Consider the following 14,665-nt stretch of genomic DNA (forward strand, 5'->3'; position numbering starts at 1 on the left):
GCTGATGGAAAAACATGCAGTGCAGGAAAACCATGATAGAATTTGAGCCATTGTAAAAATAACACTGCAGTTCCTGAGAGACTGGGTGTACAAGTCATTTGATTAATAAAACCTCTCTGTCTAATATCCCCCAGGCCTCATATGGAAGTTTCCCCTCTCTGTACATTTCAGTCTTTGGGGAGTGTGAACTGTGCTAATGTATGACTGCTTAAAGGGTGTTTCGTGCTGGCTGACAGATACTGTGCCATTGATGTCAACTTCAGAACATTTCTTGCCTGTCTCTCTAGCCACAGACAAGTAATGGAGGATCAGGAAACAAGCAAACACATGATTTCATAAAAGATTAATGAATTGTAAAATTCTTACAATTGTAAAATAAATTATAAATAGCTTTGACATCAAAGTAGACACTTAAAATCGGATTTTACCACAGATGAGACACAATATAGTATATATTCTATATTACCCGTTTTTCCTCCCTTTAAAAAATTGTAGTCAGTAAATGTTCTTATGGTTTTAACAGCTGTATGGGAAGAAATAATCAAATTTTCTAAGCCATTTTATTTAATATCAATTTGTGTCATTTTCTATGTGAGGTAACAGATGTTTTTTGTTACAGATGTCTGCTACTACAGAAAGGTATGCCCCTATAATGGGGGTACTCCTTTGGTCCAGACATCGGCATCAGACTTCCACTTTAGTTGGAATCAGGTTCCTTATGCCATTGGTAAGAAAAGACTGTAGTAACCTAGTAGGATGGTTTAACATCTTCATTTGGTTTGTGTAGAGGTGTGGACTCACCCCTGTGGCGCCTCCTGCTGGTGACTTTCAGAAATTAGCTCATTCCAGCCCCGGAGTGCCCTCTGCAGGCTGGTGATCCACCTGTCCTCTGGCCCCCGTGTCCCTCCCGGACCCGGTGCCCTTGTACCTGGGGTGCTGCCCCTGGCAGTAACCCCTCAGTCTTAGGGTCTCCCCTCCCTGGGGATCCCCCACGCACTAGTCCCACTTCATCTCAGTATAAGGCTACTGCTAGTCATCGTCTAGCCCCATGCCCTGGGGCAGACTGCAGTATCAGCCTAATCATCACTGGCAAGGTTGGGTTTGGACCTGCTGCCTTGGCCTACCCCTAGGCTGCCCTCTGCAACCCCCAGTACCTGTTGGCCTTATGCTAGGCCGTAGCCTGGGGCTTTCCAGGCTGAAGCTCCCCAGCTCCTCTGCCTTTCCTCACCACTCAAGTACCCTGTCTCCAGCTCCCTGCAGCCAGGCCCTTCTCCCTCTACAGGCAGAGGGAGACTGTTTGGGCTCCTGGCTCACAGCCTTTTTATACAGGCCAGCTGTGGCCTGATTGGGGCGTGACCCAGCTGCGGCTGCTTCCCCAATTCTAGAGCTGCAGCCCTCTCGGGGGCTGCTTTTTAAACCCCTCAGGGCAGGAGCACGTAACCACCCTGCTACAGTTTGGAATTGTACTTGGCCACTACGGGAGCAGCAGTGGGTGTTACAGAAATGCAGCCATGTCACACTCAGTTCTAGGGCTGTGCCAGTTCACCTAGATTTTTGCATTTGCCAGTTTAGAAAAGCAAGGAGCCTTTGACAGATTCTTTCCATGCAGAAACAAAATTCTGAGATCATTGGCTTTTTTTTCTTGTTCTCCTCAGCCCATTCATTTCCTTCTGCTCTATTTGAGAGATTTCATCTACACCCTACTAAACATGGAGAGTCAGGCAGTCACACAGGCTTTAGGCAGTTAGACATCCATGAGCATTTTAGAGGCTGTTTAAAAACTTCTAAAATATTTACACTAGAGAGCGGAGATGTTAGAGGAGGTCAGATTTTCAGGAAACTTCTAGAATCTTTTAAAAGCTCTAGGTGCTTTTGTAAAACATCTGATACAAATATATGTTCATAATTGTTCTCAGTAATAGCAGCCCTTTTTCCCTTGCAGTTTGTGCTTTCCCTTATATCCTGGCTTTCACTACTGATTCCATAGAGATACGATTAGTGGTGAATGGGAACCTAGTCCACACAGCTGTGGTGCCTGAACTTCAACTTGTTGCATCAAGGGTAAGACATAGGAAAACTGTATTGGGCCCCTGTGTGAGGTCTCATTACAATATGTATGTGCAGTTCCTGGTAACACAGACTTCTGAGTGTGCAAGCATAGAATGGAAACAATCACCTTCAGAACAGTCTATTAAAATCACAAACATAGTTGATCCTACATGAGCAAGTTAGGGTGCAGATTATATATGTAATTTGAAACAGTATACATAGATGTATGATCTTAAAGAAGCACAGGACTGCACATTTCATTGGCTGCAGTGACCATACATATTCCTTTTTTGAGTATAAAATCAAATCCAAGGGCAGCACTATCATTTATAGGAGTTCTTGTGGCACCTTAGAGACTAACACATTTATTTGAGCATAAGCTTTCGTGGGCTACAGCCCACTTCAGGCTGTAGCCCACAAAAGCTTATGCTCAAATAAATGTGTTAGTCTCTAAGGTGCCACAAGTACTCCTGTTCTTCTTGCGAATACAGACTAGCACAGCTGCTACTCTGAAAACTATCATTTATATTACCATTGCTCACCCAGAGATGCTTCTTTTCCAATGTCTTTCCCAGTTTCTTTCATTTTACATAGTTAGGAATACTCCTTTCTCTTTTCCACTTGACATTCCTCTGATTGAATACAGAGTAAAGGGTTCTGTGAGTCACCAGATGTGAGTGCATGGAGTAAGTGCAAATAGGCCAACTTCATCCTTGGGTAATTCCATGATTTCAAGGATGAAGATGGCTCAATGTGTTTTGTGTTTAGCCCTTATATATGCACCTGAAAAAAAGGAGGGAGAATTCTCTATTTGTAATGAGGAGCAATGATAGTAAAGGAAAGATTAGGCTACATTTTCTAACTTCATATGAACACCAGTTGGTTATTGAGCCAAACCTTTGAACTCTGGTCCAGTTCCTCAGTTGTATTTGAGGAGCACACAGCATACCTGGGAGGGCAGGAGTGTGCCAATATGGCTCGGTGCTGTTTTTGACCTTCTCCCATTCCTGGAGCCATCTGGGCTGGTCACCTTTACCCTTCAGGCTACTCTAATGTGCATTGTCTAATGTGCACTAATTGCCAACAGGGCCAAGGGGCCTGTCAGGAATTGACAGCCCTCTGGAAAGCCCAGGCCATGCCACTTTCTTTAACTGCAAGTAGGGGCATCATGTAGGAGCTGGCTGCTCTGCCAACTGTATACCACCAGAGGATTCTTTTACTCTGGGGTGATCCTCCCAGGGCCAGCTCCAGATGTCTTTAAGGTCTTTCCATTGGCAAATCAGTATACAGTGGCTGCACCATTTAAAGGACAACTCTTTGGGCACAGTCTTAATGATAAACTGGGAAGTCTTGCTGTGCTAACAATGTGTTATTTGTCATTTCAGTCAGATATTTATTTTAAAGCTACTGGAACAGTAAGTGGATCATCCAATAGCAGTTCCAAGGAAACTAGTTCAAACAGTTCTCCTCAGACTCCAACAGCTCATGAAATGCCAGAATTTCCTTCTTCCTCAGCGGAAGGTAAAGTATTGTTGGGGCTGGTTGTGTGTTGGCTTTGAATCACTCTGGCAATTATCACATTTCCAATACCTCTGGGCTTTTGGTTTCGTGAATTTGGAGATGGTGAAAGATTTTGGATTGATAGCCCTCCTGGCTGAAGACCGAAATTTTCTATTCATCCATAGAAGTGGTTGTGCACGCTTGCTTTACTTCACCACCTGCCAATATTCCCTCAGCACTGCTCTGGAGGGACCTTTCCTAGGAAGAGAAGGAGGAGAATCCAGTTTCAATGGCCTGCTGAATCTTTGACAACTGTTTTTCAGGGATAAGACTGCAAACAAAGATACCAGTTATGATGGGGGGAGGTTCAATCCCCATCAGTAGTTACCTACTAAGAACTGAACTGAGACACCCTCCCAACACCCAGCTCTTTTCACCACGGGAGTATTAGTTTCTTTATAGAATGAAAATAGTAATTAGGCAGCCCCAGCCCCAAAGAGCTTGCAATATCACTTTAGATATGACACTATCAATGGAGTAACAGTAGGGGGGATAAATATGAAATGACAAGGGCCCAATAACAAGATCACACACTGTACACCAGTAGTTCTCAGCTAGGGGTACAAGTACCCCTGGGGGTACGCAGAGGTCTTCCAGAGGGTACATCAACTCATCTAGACATTTGCCTAGCTTTACAACAGGCTATGTAAAAAGCACTAGCAAAGTCAAACTAAAATTTCATGCAGACAATGACTTGGTTATACTACTCTATATATTATACACTGAAATGTAAGTACAATATTTATATCACAGTTGATTTATTTTATAATTACATGGTAAAATGAGAAAGTAAGCAATTTTTCAGTAATAGTGTGCCATGACACTTTTGTGCTTTTATGTCTGATTTTTGTAAGCAAGTAGTTTTTAAGTGAGGGGAAATTTGGGAGTACTCAAGGCAAATCAGGCTTTTGAAAGAGGTACGGTAGTCCTGGAAAGGTTGAGAGCCACTGCTGTACATCTCTCTGGCTCAGTTAAATATGCTTCTGCTGCTATATAGCTGTGATAGAAAAAAACAGGGAAAGTAATAATTTTAGCTCTTCAAGTGCTTGCTCATGTCCATTCCATGTTAGGTGTGTGTGCTTGCCACATGCACCAATGCCACAAGTTTTTCCCTCAGTGGTATCCGTAGGGGACTGGGTCTGGCGCCCACTGGAGTGGCGTGCGTATGCTGTGATATAAGGGGTGCCGCTGGCTCCCCCCACCTTCAGTTCCTTCTTACCACCAGTGATGGTGCTAGTACATTCCTTTGCTTCCGCAAACCTTTTTTTCTGTAGAACTGTTCATTGCAAACCTTTCTATTGTACATAGTTATATCAACTAGTATTAGTTCCCTTAGTGTGTTTTAGTTGTCCCAGACGGGACTTAGACTTGGGATGGAGTATGCCCCACTCCCTGGGCTTTAAGAACTGCGACTGCTGTAAGAAACCCATGCCCATCAGTTACCCCCCCACCGCAGTTGTTTAAGATGTTTGGGAGAATCTCATGTCAGCGATAGGTGTCGAATCTGCAAGAGCTTTAAGCCTCGCACTAAGAAAGAGCAGGACATCCAACTTGAAGCACTCCTTATGGAGTCAGTGCTGACACCAGTACCGGAGCATCTGAGATCGGACTCCACACCCAGCACCATGGTGTCAATGCGGAGCGGCCCATGGGTGCCATCATCAGACAGATGACAATCCACCTCCCCGGCACCAAGCAGGAAAAAGAGGAAGACTGGGAGGGCAAGGAGAGGGAAGGAGGCAAGCCTAGACACAACGAATGGTGGCTCATTGCCTCCAAGTGAGAGTCGGGCCCTAGCTTCAGTTGAGCAGGTTAGCCCATCCCGGGATGTGCTGGCCACCCTGGACAGCAGCATGACAGTCTGGCACCTGGCAATGCCGTCGACCCCAGAGGCCCTACAGGCAGCGCAGGATAGTTGTCCATCCCGGTGCCGCCCACACTGGCGACAGCAGCTCCCAAATCAAGGGGTAAACCTGCCCTTGGACCACCCCCTCAATCCCCATCAGTGCGGTACCGCTCACCACGTCAGGGAGCATCCCGCCAGTGCTCGTCCATGCAGAGCCTCCACGCCTCGGACATAGGGCTACATACCAATTGGAGCCTTCGGCACAGGTCTCCAGGCTCCGGCCATCACTCTGCAGGTTCAAAGCCTCAATCACCGGTGGTATGGCATAGACTTACTGAGGCACGTTCATCCCCGCGACCCTGGTCCCAGGAGTGTTGCTCGCCTTCAGATTGCTGCCGCTGTAGCGGTAACCTCCGTCAAGACTCTTGGTATCAGTCACCGGCCTATAGCCAGAGGTTGCTATACCAGCATCAGCACTCGTCATCGCGGCGTTGGTCACTCTCTTGCTCCCGCTTCCGCTCTATAGGCCGAAACCGGTTGGAAACTGCTTGGTGTAGATTGCCATGGTACCGTCGTGGATCCGCCAAATGCCGATGCCAGACACCAGGATCTTGACGCAGTGGTTTATCTCCCACATACAGATCCCACTCAGAGTGTGGCGGTGGACACAGCCGGACCAAGACGCCTGGTCGGCCTTGGTGTGGTCCCAGTCTCCGGAATATGGCCCTCCATCCCTGGGCTCGGAGTCGGACCAAGAACCCCGATAGGTGGCAACACCGGTTCTCCCTGTCAGCACTACCATGGCCACAGGGTCAATGGCCCATGCTGTGGCACCCTTGGAACCTGTGGGGTTCACGCAGCCGCCCCAAAGGCATAAGTCAATGTCAGGAATCTCTGACAAGTCCTCTGCCATGGTCTCCCGCCCACCTGAGACGGAGGCTGCCATGCCTGTGACCCCCCCATGTCCAACAGATGGGGAAGAAGGCCATGCCGAGCAGGTCATAGATGTGGGGACTCTTGCTGCACCTACATCCTCTTCCTCATCCCCCGATGAGGCCATCATGGGACCCCCGCCTATGGCACCCAGGACAATGGCACAGCTCATCAGGAGATTTTGAGGAGGGTAGCCTCGAACTTGGGACTAGAAACCAAGGAGCTAAAGGAGCCTCTGGACATCCTCAGCTCCGTAGCATTTGCTAGAATCATGCTGCTAGTACATGAGGGGGAGGCCAAGATTACCAAGACCCTCTGGTAGACTCCTGCATCTATACCCCCATTTTCCAAGTGGGCAGAGCGCAAGTACTATGTGCTTGCTAAAGGGTATGAATACCTGTATACCCACCCTTCCCCGAACTCACTAGTAGTGTCTGTTGTCAATGAGCGGGAAAGACAGGGACAACCGGAGGCTATTCCCAAAAATAAGGAGGTGAAAAAGTTGGACATTTTTGGGAGAAAGGTTTATTCGTCATCGAGCCTACCTGGAGTCTCTGTCACCGGGGGCCAGTGACTGGGAAGCGGCGTTGGCGGCATCCACTCTGCCCTCATCAACTAGAGATTGGAATTCCTGCTGCTTATCCGGGAGGAGGAATTCAATTAATTGGGCCAGTGTTGCATGTGAGTAGGAATCACATTTGGCCAGTATGGTTTCGTAACTCGTAATGCGGAATTGTCCTGCTGAGGAATAGACTTTATGCCCAATAAGGTCAAGTTTTTTTGGCTGCACGATCCAGAGGGGTAGAGTGGAAGTGGTGGTGTTGGGCGTGCTCCATGGCCACTTGGACTACCAAGGAGTTACAGAGTGGATGTTGGAAAAGGAAGTCCATACCCTTGACTGGCACAGGGTAGGTGTACATGATGCCAGCTGGAGAATGACATTAGGGATGGGCAGGGCATTGTGAGTGGAGCCTGGAGGCTGAAGGATATCCCGGAATTGATCCTGAGGGTCCTGGATGTCCTCTATGGGAAGATTGTGATCATTGGCCATGCATCGCAAGAGAGCTTGATATTAGGCATGGTCATCTGTAGGAGAGCGGGTGGGGAGGGTATGAGAGCATCATCCAGGGTGGAGGAGGCACTGGTGTTGACCCTGGTGCCAGCGGTACCAGAGGCGCCATTGGTGCGGGCACGTTCAGTGGAATGGGAGCATCCGCAGGAGGGTCATAGGTTGCAGTAGTCGACAGAGAACGTTGGTGATGCATCCACCATTGGTATGGGTCCCAAGCTGCCCAATAGAGCCAAGCGTATGGGTCGCTTGGAACCGATGGTTCCCTTGGATAGGTGAACCATGGATCCACGAAGTGCCCATAAGGTGAAGGATAGGGTGGTCCTCTAGTATCCGGGCTGTATGAGCGGGCAGGAGAGAAAGGCGAGTCCACCTCGGAGGACCAGTCCAAGCCCAAAGATCGTTCCAGCAGAGGTAGAGCCATCGGAGCAGTGCATTGGAGAGCCCACAAACAGGAGCAGCAGTTCAGCCGTGGGTGTTAATGGGGACAGGCATCCTAGTGTGTGCAGGGCCGGGTGGGAGACCCCCAACAATCCTGGCAGAGTGGACGGTGACAGTGGTGAAGGCTGAAGTGCCGCCTGGTTGAAGTTGTCATCGCGGGAACAGGGTGCCAAGACTTATGCTCCAAGCGGGACTTCTTAACTGGAGGGCCTCCTCTTCTGAACGCAACTTTTCACCTGACCTGGCACAGCTCAGGGAGGAAAAGCTGCCCTTTGGAGCAGTCTCCATCGGGGATTTGCCCTTGTGTCCATGCGAGTGCTGCTTATGAGCATGGTGCTTGGAAGGATGTGGAGGTGCCACTGGTGCTGGGTGGGATTGGCCTGGAGCGGAGCTGACTGCCAGGCAGAGCGATGGTCCGTCATTGCTGGTTCCTATGGAGGGCGTGGGTACATAGCCCCCTCCATTAGGAATTTGCGGAGATGAAGCTCACAAGCTTCCTGAGTTTTAGGCAGGAAGGAGCAGCAGATGGAAAAGCATGTAGCTACGTGAGCTTCACCCAGACAGTATAGGCACCTTCGGTGTTCTGGGAATTCCTACAGCTAATTCCTAACTAAACTAATAACTACAAGGTAAGGGAAAATGAGGACGGACAACTACTCTATAACTAACTATATACAGTATACCATCAGAGACTGTAATTTTTGAAAGAATAGCAATGAAGATAGAGAAATGAGGGTTCTGACTATGGCCATGCAACAGTAAGAGGGAACTGGAGTGTTGTCGACCCGCACAGCTTCTTAAAGCCTCGGACGCACCATGTGGTGGATGCACATGTGAATCAACAAATACTAATATGAACAGCTCCGACGCATGGCACGCATGCCCATCCGTGATTGGAATTCACATAGGGACCATCACTCGAAGAAGAACTTATAGCACAGTTTCAGAGTTATAAAGTACCAGTAACAGTATTAGTTTAAGCAATGTTACCAAAGAAAGCAGGGCTACAAAGAGGTACACATGTCCCTGTGAAGTTACTGCCCAGTTGCTTATTTAGATGGTAAGCGCTGCAGGTAAATGGCCATGTCTATGTTATGACCAGCTGAACATGTTGCGACCACTCAAGTGATAAAAAGTAATGTGTCAAATTATCATTACTGTGAAAATATGAAAATCTCTTTCTGGTTGTTTTTTCTGTGTTTCAGGTGAAGTTCAGTATAAAAACTTATTCAAAATTCCTCTCAGTAACCTGGTTGGGAGGAGCATTGAACGACCTCTGAAGTCACCATTAGTCCCCAAGGCCATCACCACCTCAACTTCCAGTGTTATTGCCTCAGCTCCTGTCAGTCACTCATTATCTTTGTCTCGTATGGAAATTAAAGAAATTGCAAGCAGGACACGCAAAGAACTGCTGGGTAAAGACTCTCGATTGATACAATCAATTCCCAATTATACTACCTGGAGTCTCTATCACCCATTTAGATTTCTGGAGTGACATATAGCAGAAAATATTACAGAAATAAAATGTCAGCTGGTGAAAAAAACAGCCTCTTTGTGAAAAGGCTACATGCTTTAAAGAAAACATAAAATACTTTGGTAATCGGTGTCCGATTAGCTAATGCACACAGTAGGTCTGTACTCTAACCCAGTCATACCGTAGCCAGTGTCTGAAGCCAATGAAGGGTATTGTATCTATAACTGACCCATGAATGTTTAATCTCTTTTCTGAAAACTAAGTATTTTATTCCTTTATTGAGGCCTCTTGGATGAGAAAGTTCCCAAATCAGAAGTAGCACAGAAGCAAAAGAAGGTTCCTCGAAAACCATCAGACCACAAGCAGGCAGCAATAAGGTCAACAAGCAGTGACAGGTAAAGAGGAGGATTTAAAAAAGAATCACACTTAATTAGAGGGTAAAATCCTTGGGTCCTGACCCTGAGTGAGGCTGCTGGGTTGTACTGTAACACTAATGATAATTTTAAACTATAAACTGTTTAAAAAAAAATTCCATAACACTGCCCCGGAAGTGTCAGAACTGGGACCAGTAATAATTTTGGCTAAGGATTGTCAATATTTTCATATCATCTCTGGTTTCTAGGTGTTTATAGCCTTTTTGAATTATATCTGCCTGTATACCTAGGAACCAAATCATGGACTTATGAACAAAACCAGACTAAATGGGTCTTGATAAGATAACTACCATGTTTGGGCTTCCCTCAAAAGGATTTTGGCAAACAGATTTGCAGATTATGGATTCATTGGTGTGACAGGGTCAGGCCAGACAGCTACAGGAGAGTGCAGGAAGGAAGGTATTAGCCTCAGGATAAGCAGGTCCCTCTTCCCCTGGTAACTGAGCAGGGGTTACTCCAGGTTAATTAGGACACCTGGAGTCAATTAAAAACCTGCCAGAATGGGTTAAAAGCCTTCCCCCACTGCCAGTCGGGGTGATAGGTGTGAGAGTGAAGGTGAGCTGAGTGGTGCGGAAGCTAATAAGGACCAGGGGAAAATCCCACAGATATAGAGATTGGGGAGAAACCCTACCCTAAGCAGGAGCTAAGGACCCTTTTCCAGGGCCAAAGACCTGAAAAAAGGACCCTGCCAGAGGAGAGAGACTGAGCCGTGCATTTGGTGTGGTGCTGCCATGCCCAGGATTACCAGAGACTAGGGGCTCTCCCTACCCCAGCAAGACAGTCGGGAGGAACCCTGCCCAAGCAAAGTGGAGACAATAAGCCAAGGGGTGTGGGGAAGTAACCCAGGGAAGCTAGCAGATTTCGTGGAAACTGTCAGCGTGAGGCTGCTACTTGTTGGGGCCCAGAGTAGAGGGTGGGACCAGGCCTTTTCTCTCCCCTTCCCCCCCTTTCCTCTCACTCGATGTCCACCTAGCAGGCCAGAAGCCCCAGTGAAGCAGTGAGGGCCTAGTAGGCCCAGAAATGGGAAGGCCGCTTGGGGACAGAATTTCCCCACCCATCATAAACTGAGGGGGGTGGATTCTGAGAGAGGAGACGCTATCCTGACCCACCGCTAGAAAGAAGCGTGGGACCCCACCAAAGTGGAGAAGAAACCCTGTTCCCTCTTTTCCACAATCCTGCTGCGTATATAGAATTTCTCTAAACTGCCTCCCCCTCAGCCTTCCCGCTCCCTGCAATACTCAGCGCACTATAGAATCTACACTTGAGAAGAGCAAAGGCAGGATTTGGCCCAGACAATGACTGGTGATTTTTTTCATTAACACAATTTTAAATTACAGAGAATAACAGTAAATTGATTTAAATATTTTGACTAGAAATGACAATATAAAATATTTGTTTGAGATGCCATCCGTGAACATTAACTGCTGGGGATATTTGATTGTCTGTAAACTTGATATTTGTGTGCATTTTCTATTGTCCAGATTGGTGGGAATATGAGAGAATACTCTGAAAAATCAGAGTTAAAAGGAAAGGGGTCAAACTATTCCAAGGTCATAGATCTGTCTTCAGACTAACCTGGTTGCACCCAGGGATAACTGTTCATTTGCTTCTTGCTTTGATCTAAGTGTTTTCACAGAGATTTTGCCTTCCTACCTGCAGAATAATTTCAAGCTCTTTTGAAAGCAGTTCTGAAGGGCGTCACCTTTCCACTAGTTCAGATCCTGATACTGCAGCAAACCGGGAGGAGAGCCCACCATCTAGCAGTCCATTTCATCTCACTACTTCATTTGATGAAGACATCATTGACTTGAAGTGAAGACAATCTTGAGTCCCTTATTTTTCTTATGACTCTGAAAGCCTTATAGTAATGTCACAACACTGCTTTTAGTGAAAGCATATGGCTGGAAATAGAGTTGGTGAATATTCTCTACAGAACCAAACTGGGTGAAGCTTTTTTGCCCTCTTTGTTTACCTTTCTCAGTTAAAGAACCAGTGGTTTGTATTGTAGCAAGGTGGTAGATATCAATGGTAGTTTTAGGACGATAATTTTAAGTAAATGAAAGGATTCATTTTTATTCTCTCTGAATTTACGTTTGGAGTACGTGAATGAGAGTAACACTTAGCTGTGTTATTTGCAGCCACTGATATTACAAATTGTTCCATAGCACAGTGTGTCATGTAGAAAGATGATCTTTATAAAGAAAATTAATTTATTCTAATTTTTTTAAAAGATAAAAACAAACTTGTGACAAAGTTCTTTTCAGCCAGGATCATCTGTCACTGAAGTGGTACTGTTCTGTTATAATGTTTACTGAAGAACTAAGGATATTCTATGAAGATCAGGTAAGATAAAGCATACATTTTTAACAGTGAGAGTAAATTACAGAGAATAAAGTGAATGTTTTTCTAAAAGTTCTGCTCTGAGAATTATTTTGTGTAAGTTAAATGGCCTGTGTTATACAGGAGGTCAGACTAGATGATCACAATGATCCCTTCAGGCCGTGGAATCTATGAATAAGATACAAACATGCTTTCTTAGCTCTCATCTTTCCATGTATATTTTTTCTGAGAGGGACCCGAAAACAAGATTTGGAGTAAAAATTCCAGAATGCAGAGAATTTTGTAGAAAAATATGAACTTTCAAATTATTCATCTAAAAATTGAAAATCAAAGATAAAGGAAGAAAGAGATGCATCAGGCTAACAAAGCAACTGGAATATTATCTCTGTTATATACCTGCAGACTTCTTGAAAACACAGTATGTAGGATCCAGCATCTGATTTTGCGTTCCATTTTCTATCAGTGTTTTGACTTGCAGATGAACCTCCTGTTAACATGCAGGCATCTGTATTTGTTGCTATTTGCTTGTGCGTTAGCTGTTTAAATTATAACATTTTAGACTGCTCCAAATAGCTACATTTTGCTGAGTGAATCCAGGCTGAAATTTCACTGAACAGCTAGGTTTTTGTGGTGAAATAGTAACAATAAACCTTTTGATGTATGAAGGACAGATTTCACCTACAAAATGATTCTTGAGACCTTTCCTGCATTTTATGTATGCCAAAAAATCAGTTTGCAACAAAAATCAAAATGTTTTGCCTTTTCATGAAAATGAAGTTTTCCTTCTTTTTTACTTTAAGATGTTAGTTCTGTTTACAAGTTATTTCTTGTTCCATAATTAGAAATAGTTCAGCATCTTCATTATTTTAGGGATGGCGTGCTGGTGTCATAGTTTGTTTCCTTCTTAGCGTGAACAGCTGAAAACTTGTGTCTTTTAAATGAGTGTATCTGAATATAATCCAGTTTCCTGCCTAGTACTCTATTACCAACCTTTTACTAGTATAGGTAGCTGCTAATTTCTCCACCAAGAAAATATTAATTAACTTAATTTAAAGGATCATTTCTTATTCTCAGCTGTAACAGCTGATCAAGGAAAGAAGCAATATTTTCAGCTGCAATCATTCTTTCAATAGAATAAAGTATTATAACCAGTGATTAGTATTACTGTATTTTTAAACCAGTAAATCTGTGTGTTGTAATTCTAAGAAAAAGCATATAAGAAAAGCAAGCTGAAATTGTTTGCCAGAGATTTCAACTCTTGTGAAAAAGCACTCCACAATCGCTGGAAAGAGCTTATACACCGTATACCATTTACCAGTGCAGTTAAGGTTGAAAAATTAAGCTGAAAGATGCCAAGAGTGGCACTTACTTTTGATGGAGTCTGGGGCCTGTTGTGTGTGTGAAAGGCAGTATTTCTTTATACAACTATATTCAGGGCAGACCATGTTAGCATGCAAGTGAATATGTATGGGGGCTCATTGCACCCGCTTTAGGAGCACTAATTGCACTAACATCTCATCCTGAAAGAAACAATAATATTTTCTTTCCCTTTCTGTATCCTCAGCCTTGTTCCATTATGTTGCTTCTGTCGTGTTAGTTGTACGTGCATATGCTCATGGGTTATTTTGCAGCCTATACTCGTGTTGCAAACTCAGGCTTTAGTTAAAATAAAATTTTAACTGGAAATTTTGGTTTGGTTTGTCAGAATATCAAATTGTAAATTGAAATAGCTCATGGAACTGTTCTCTTCTTCTGATATTCTAGCAGAGTCCACACAACTCAGCATATAAAAATTAGCATAGGCTAGAGCCTGATGCTGCTGAGGGAGCTAAAAGGGCATATTGAAGGGACTTAGCGAAGAGCTGCATAATCAGTAGGGCTGTCAAGCGATTAAAAAAATGAATCATGCGAGTAAAAAAAATTAATCACGTAATTAATTGCACAGTTAAACAATAATAGAATACCATTTATTTAAATATTTTTGGATTTTTTTCTACATTTTCAAATATATTGATGTCAGTTACAACACCGAATACAAAGTGTACAGTGCTCACTTTATATTTATTTTTATTACAAATATTTGCACTGTAAAAAAACAAAAGAGAGTATTTTAAAATCACCTAATACAAGTAATCTAGTGCAGTCTCTTTATCATGAAAGGTGAACTTACAAATGTAGAATTATGTATCAAAAAACTGGATTCAAAAATAAAACATGTAAAATGTTAGAACCTGTAAGTCCACTCAGTCCTACTTCTTGTTCAGCCAATCGCTCAGACAAACAAGTTTGTTTACATTTGCAGGAGATAATGCTGCCCGTTTCTTATTTAAAATGTCACCTGAAAGTGAGAACAGGCGTTCGCATGGCACTGTTATAGCCGGCATCGCAAGATATTTACATGCCAGATGCACTAAAGATTCATATGTCCCTTCATGCTTCAGCCACCATTCCAGGGGACCTGCATCCATGCTGATGGCGGGTTCTGCTCGATAACAATCCAAAGCAGTGCGGATTGATGC

At 44.6% G+C, this 14,665-nt stretch overlaps 1 protein-coding gene across 5 annotated transcripts in view; it reads left to right on the forward strand.

Annotated features, from left to right (window-relative positions):
• The window catches only part of GARNL3 (GTPase activating Rap/RanGAP domain like 3), a 154,133-nt gene extending 140,086 nt beyond the window's left edge, over positions 1-14,047 (forward strand). For 2 of the 5 annotated variants that reach the window (XM_044992942.1, XM_044992943.1), the window contains 6 exons: positions 620-727; positions 1,943-2,061; positions 3,435-3,570; positions 9,104-9,313; positions 9,656-9,767; positions 11,466-14,046. In XM_044992942.1, coding sequence (XP_044848877.1) covers positions 620-727; positions 1,943-2,061; positions 3,435-3,570; positions 9,104-9,313; positions 9,656-9,767; positions 11,466-11,622 — 842 coding nt within the window. In that variant the 3' untranslated portion in view covers positions 11,623-14,046. Of the gene's footprint in view, positions 1-619; positions 728-1,942; positions 2,062-3,434; positions 3,571-9,103; positions 9,314-9,655; positions 9,768-11,465 lie in introns of all 5 variants that reach the window. The other 3 variants (XM_044992939.1, XM_044992941.1, XM_044992944.1) reach the window with 2 other exon arrangements.
• Positions 14,048-14,665: the final 618 nt, after the last annotated feature.

Source organism: Mauremys mutica, chromosome 18 (assembly GCF_020497125.1).
Source record: "Mauremys mutica isolate MM-2020 ecotype Southern chromosome 18, ASM2049712v1, whole genome shotgun sequence".
Taxonomy (NCBI): Eukaryota; Metazoa; Chordata; order Testudines; family Geoemydidae; genus Mauremys; species Mauremys mutica.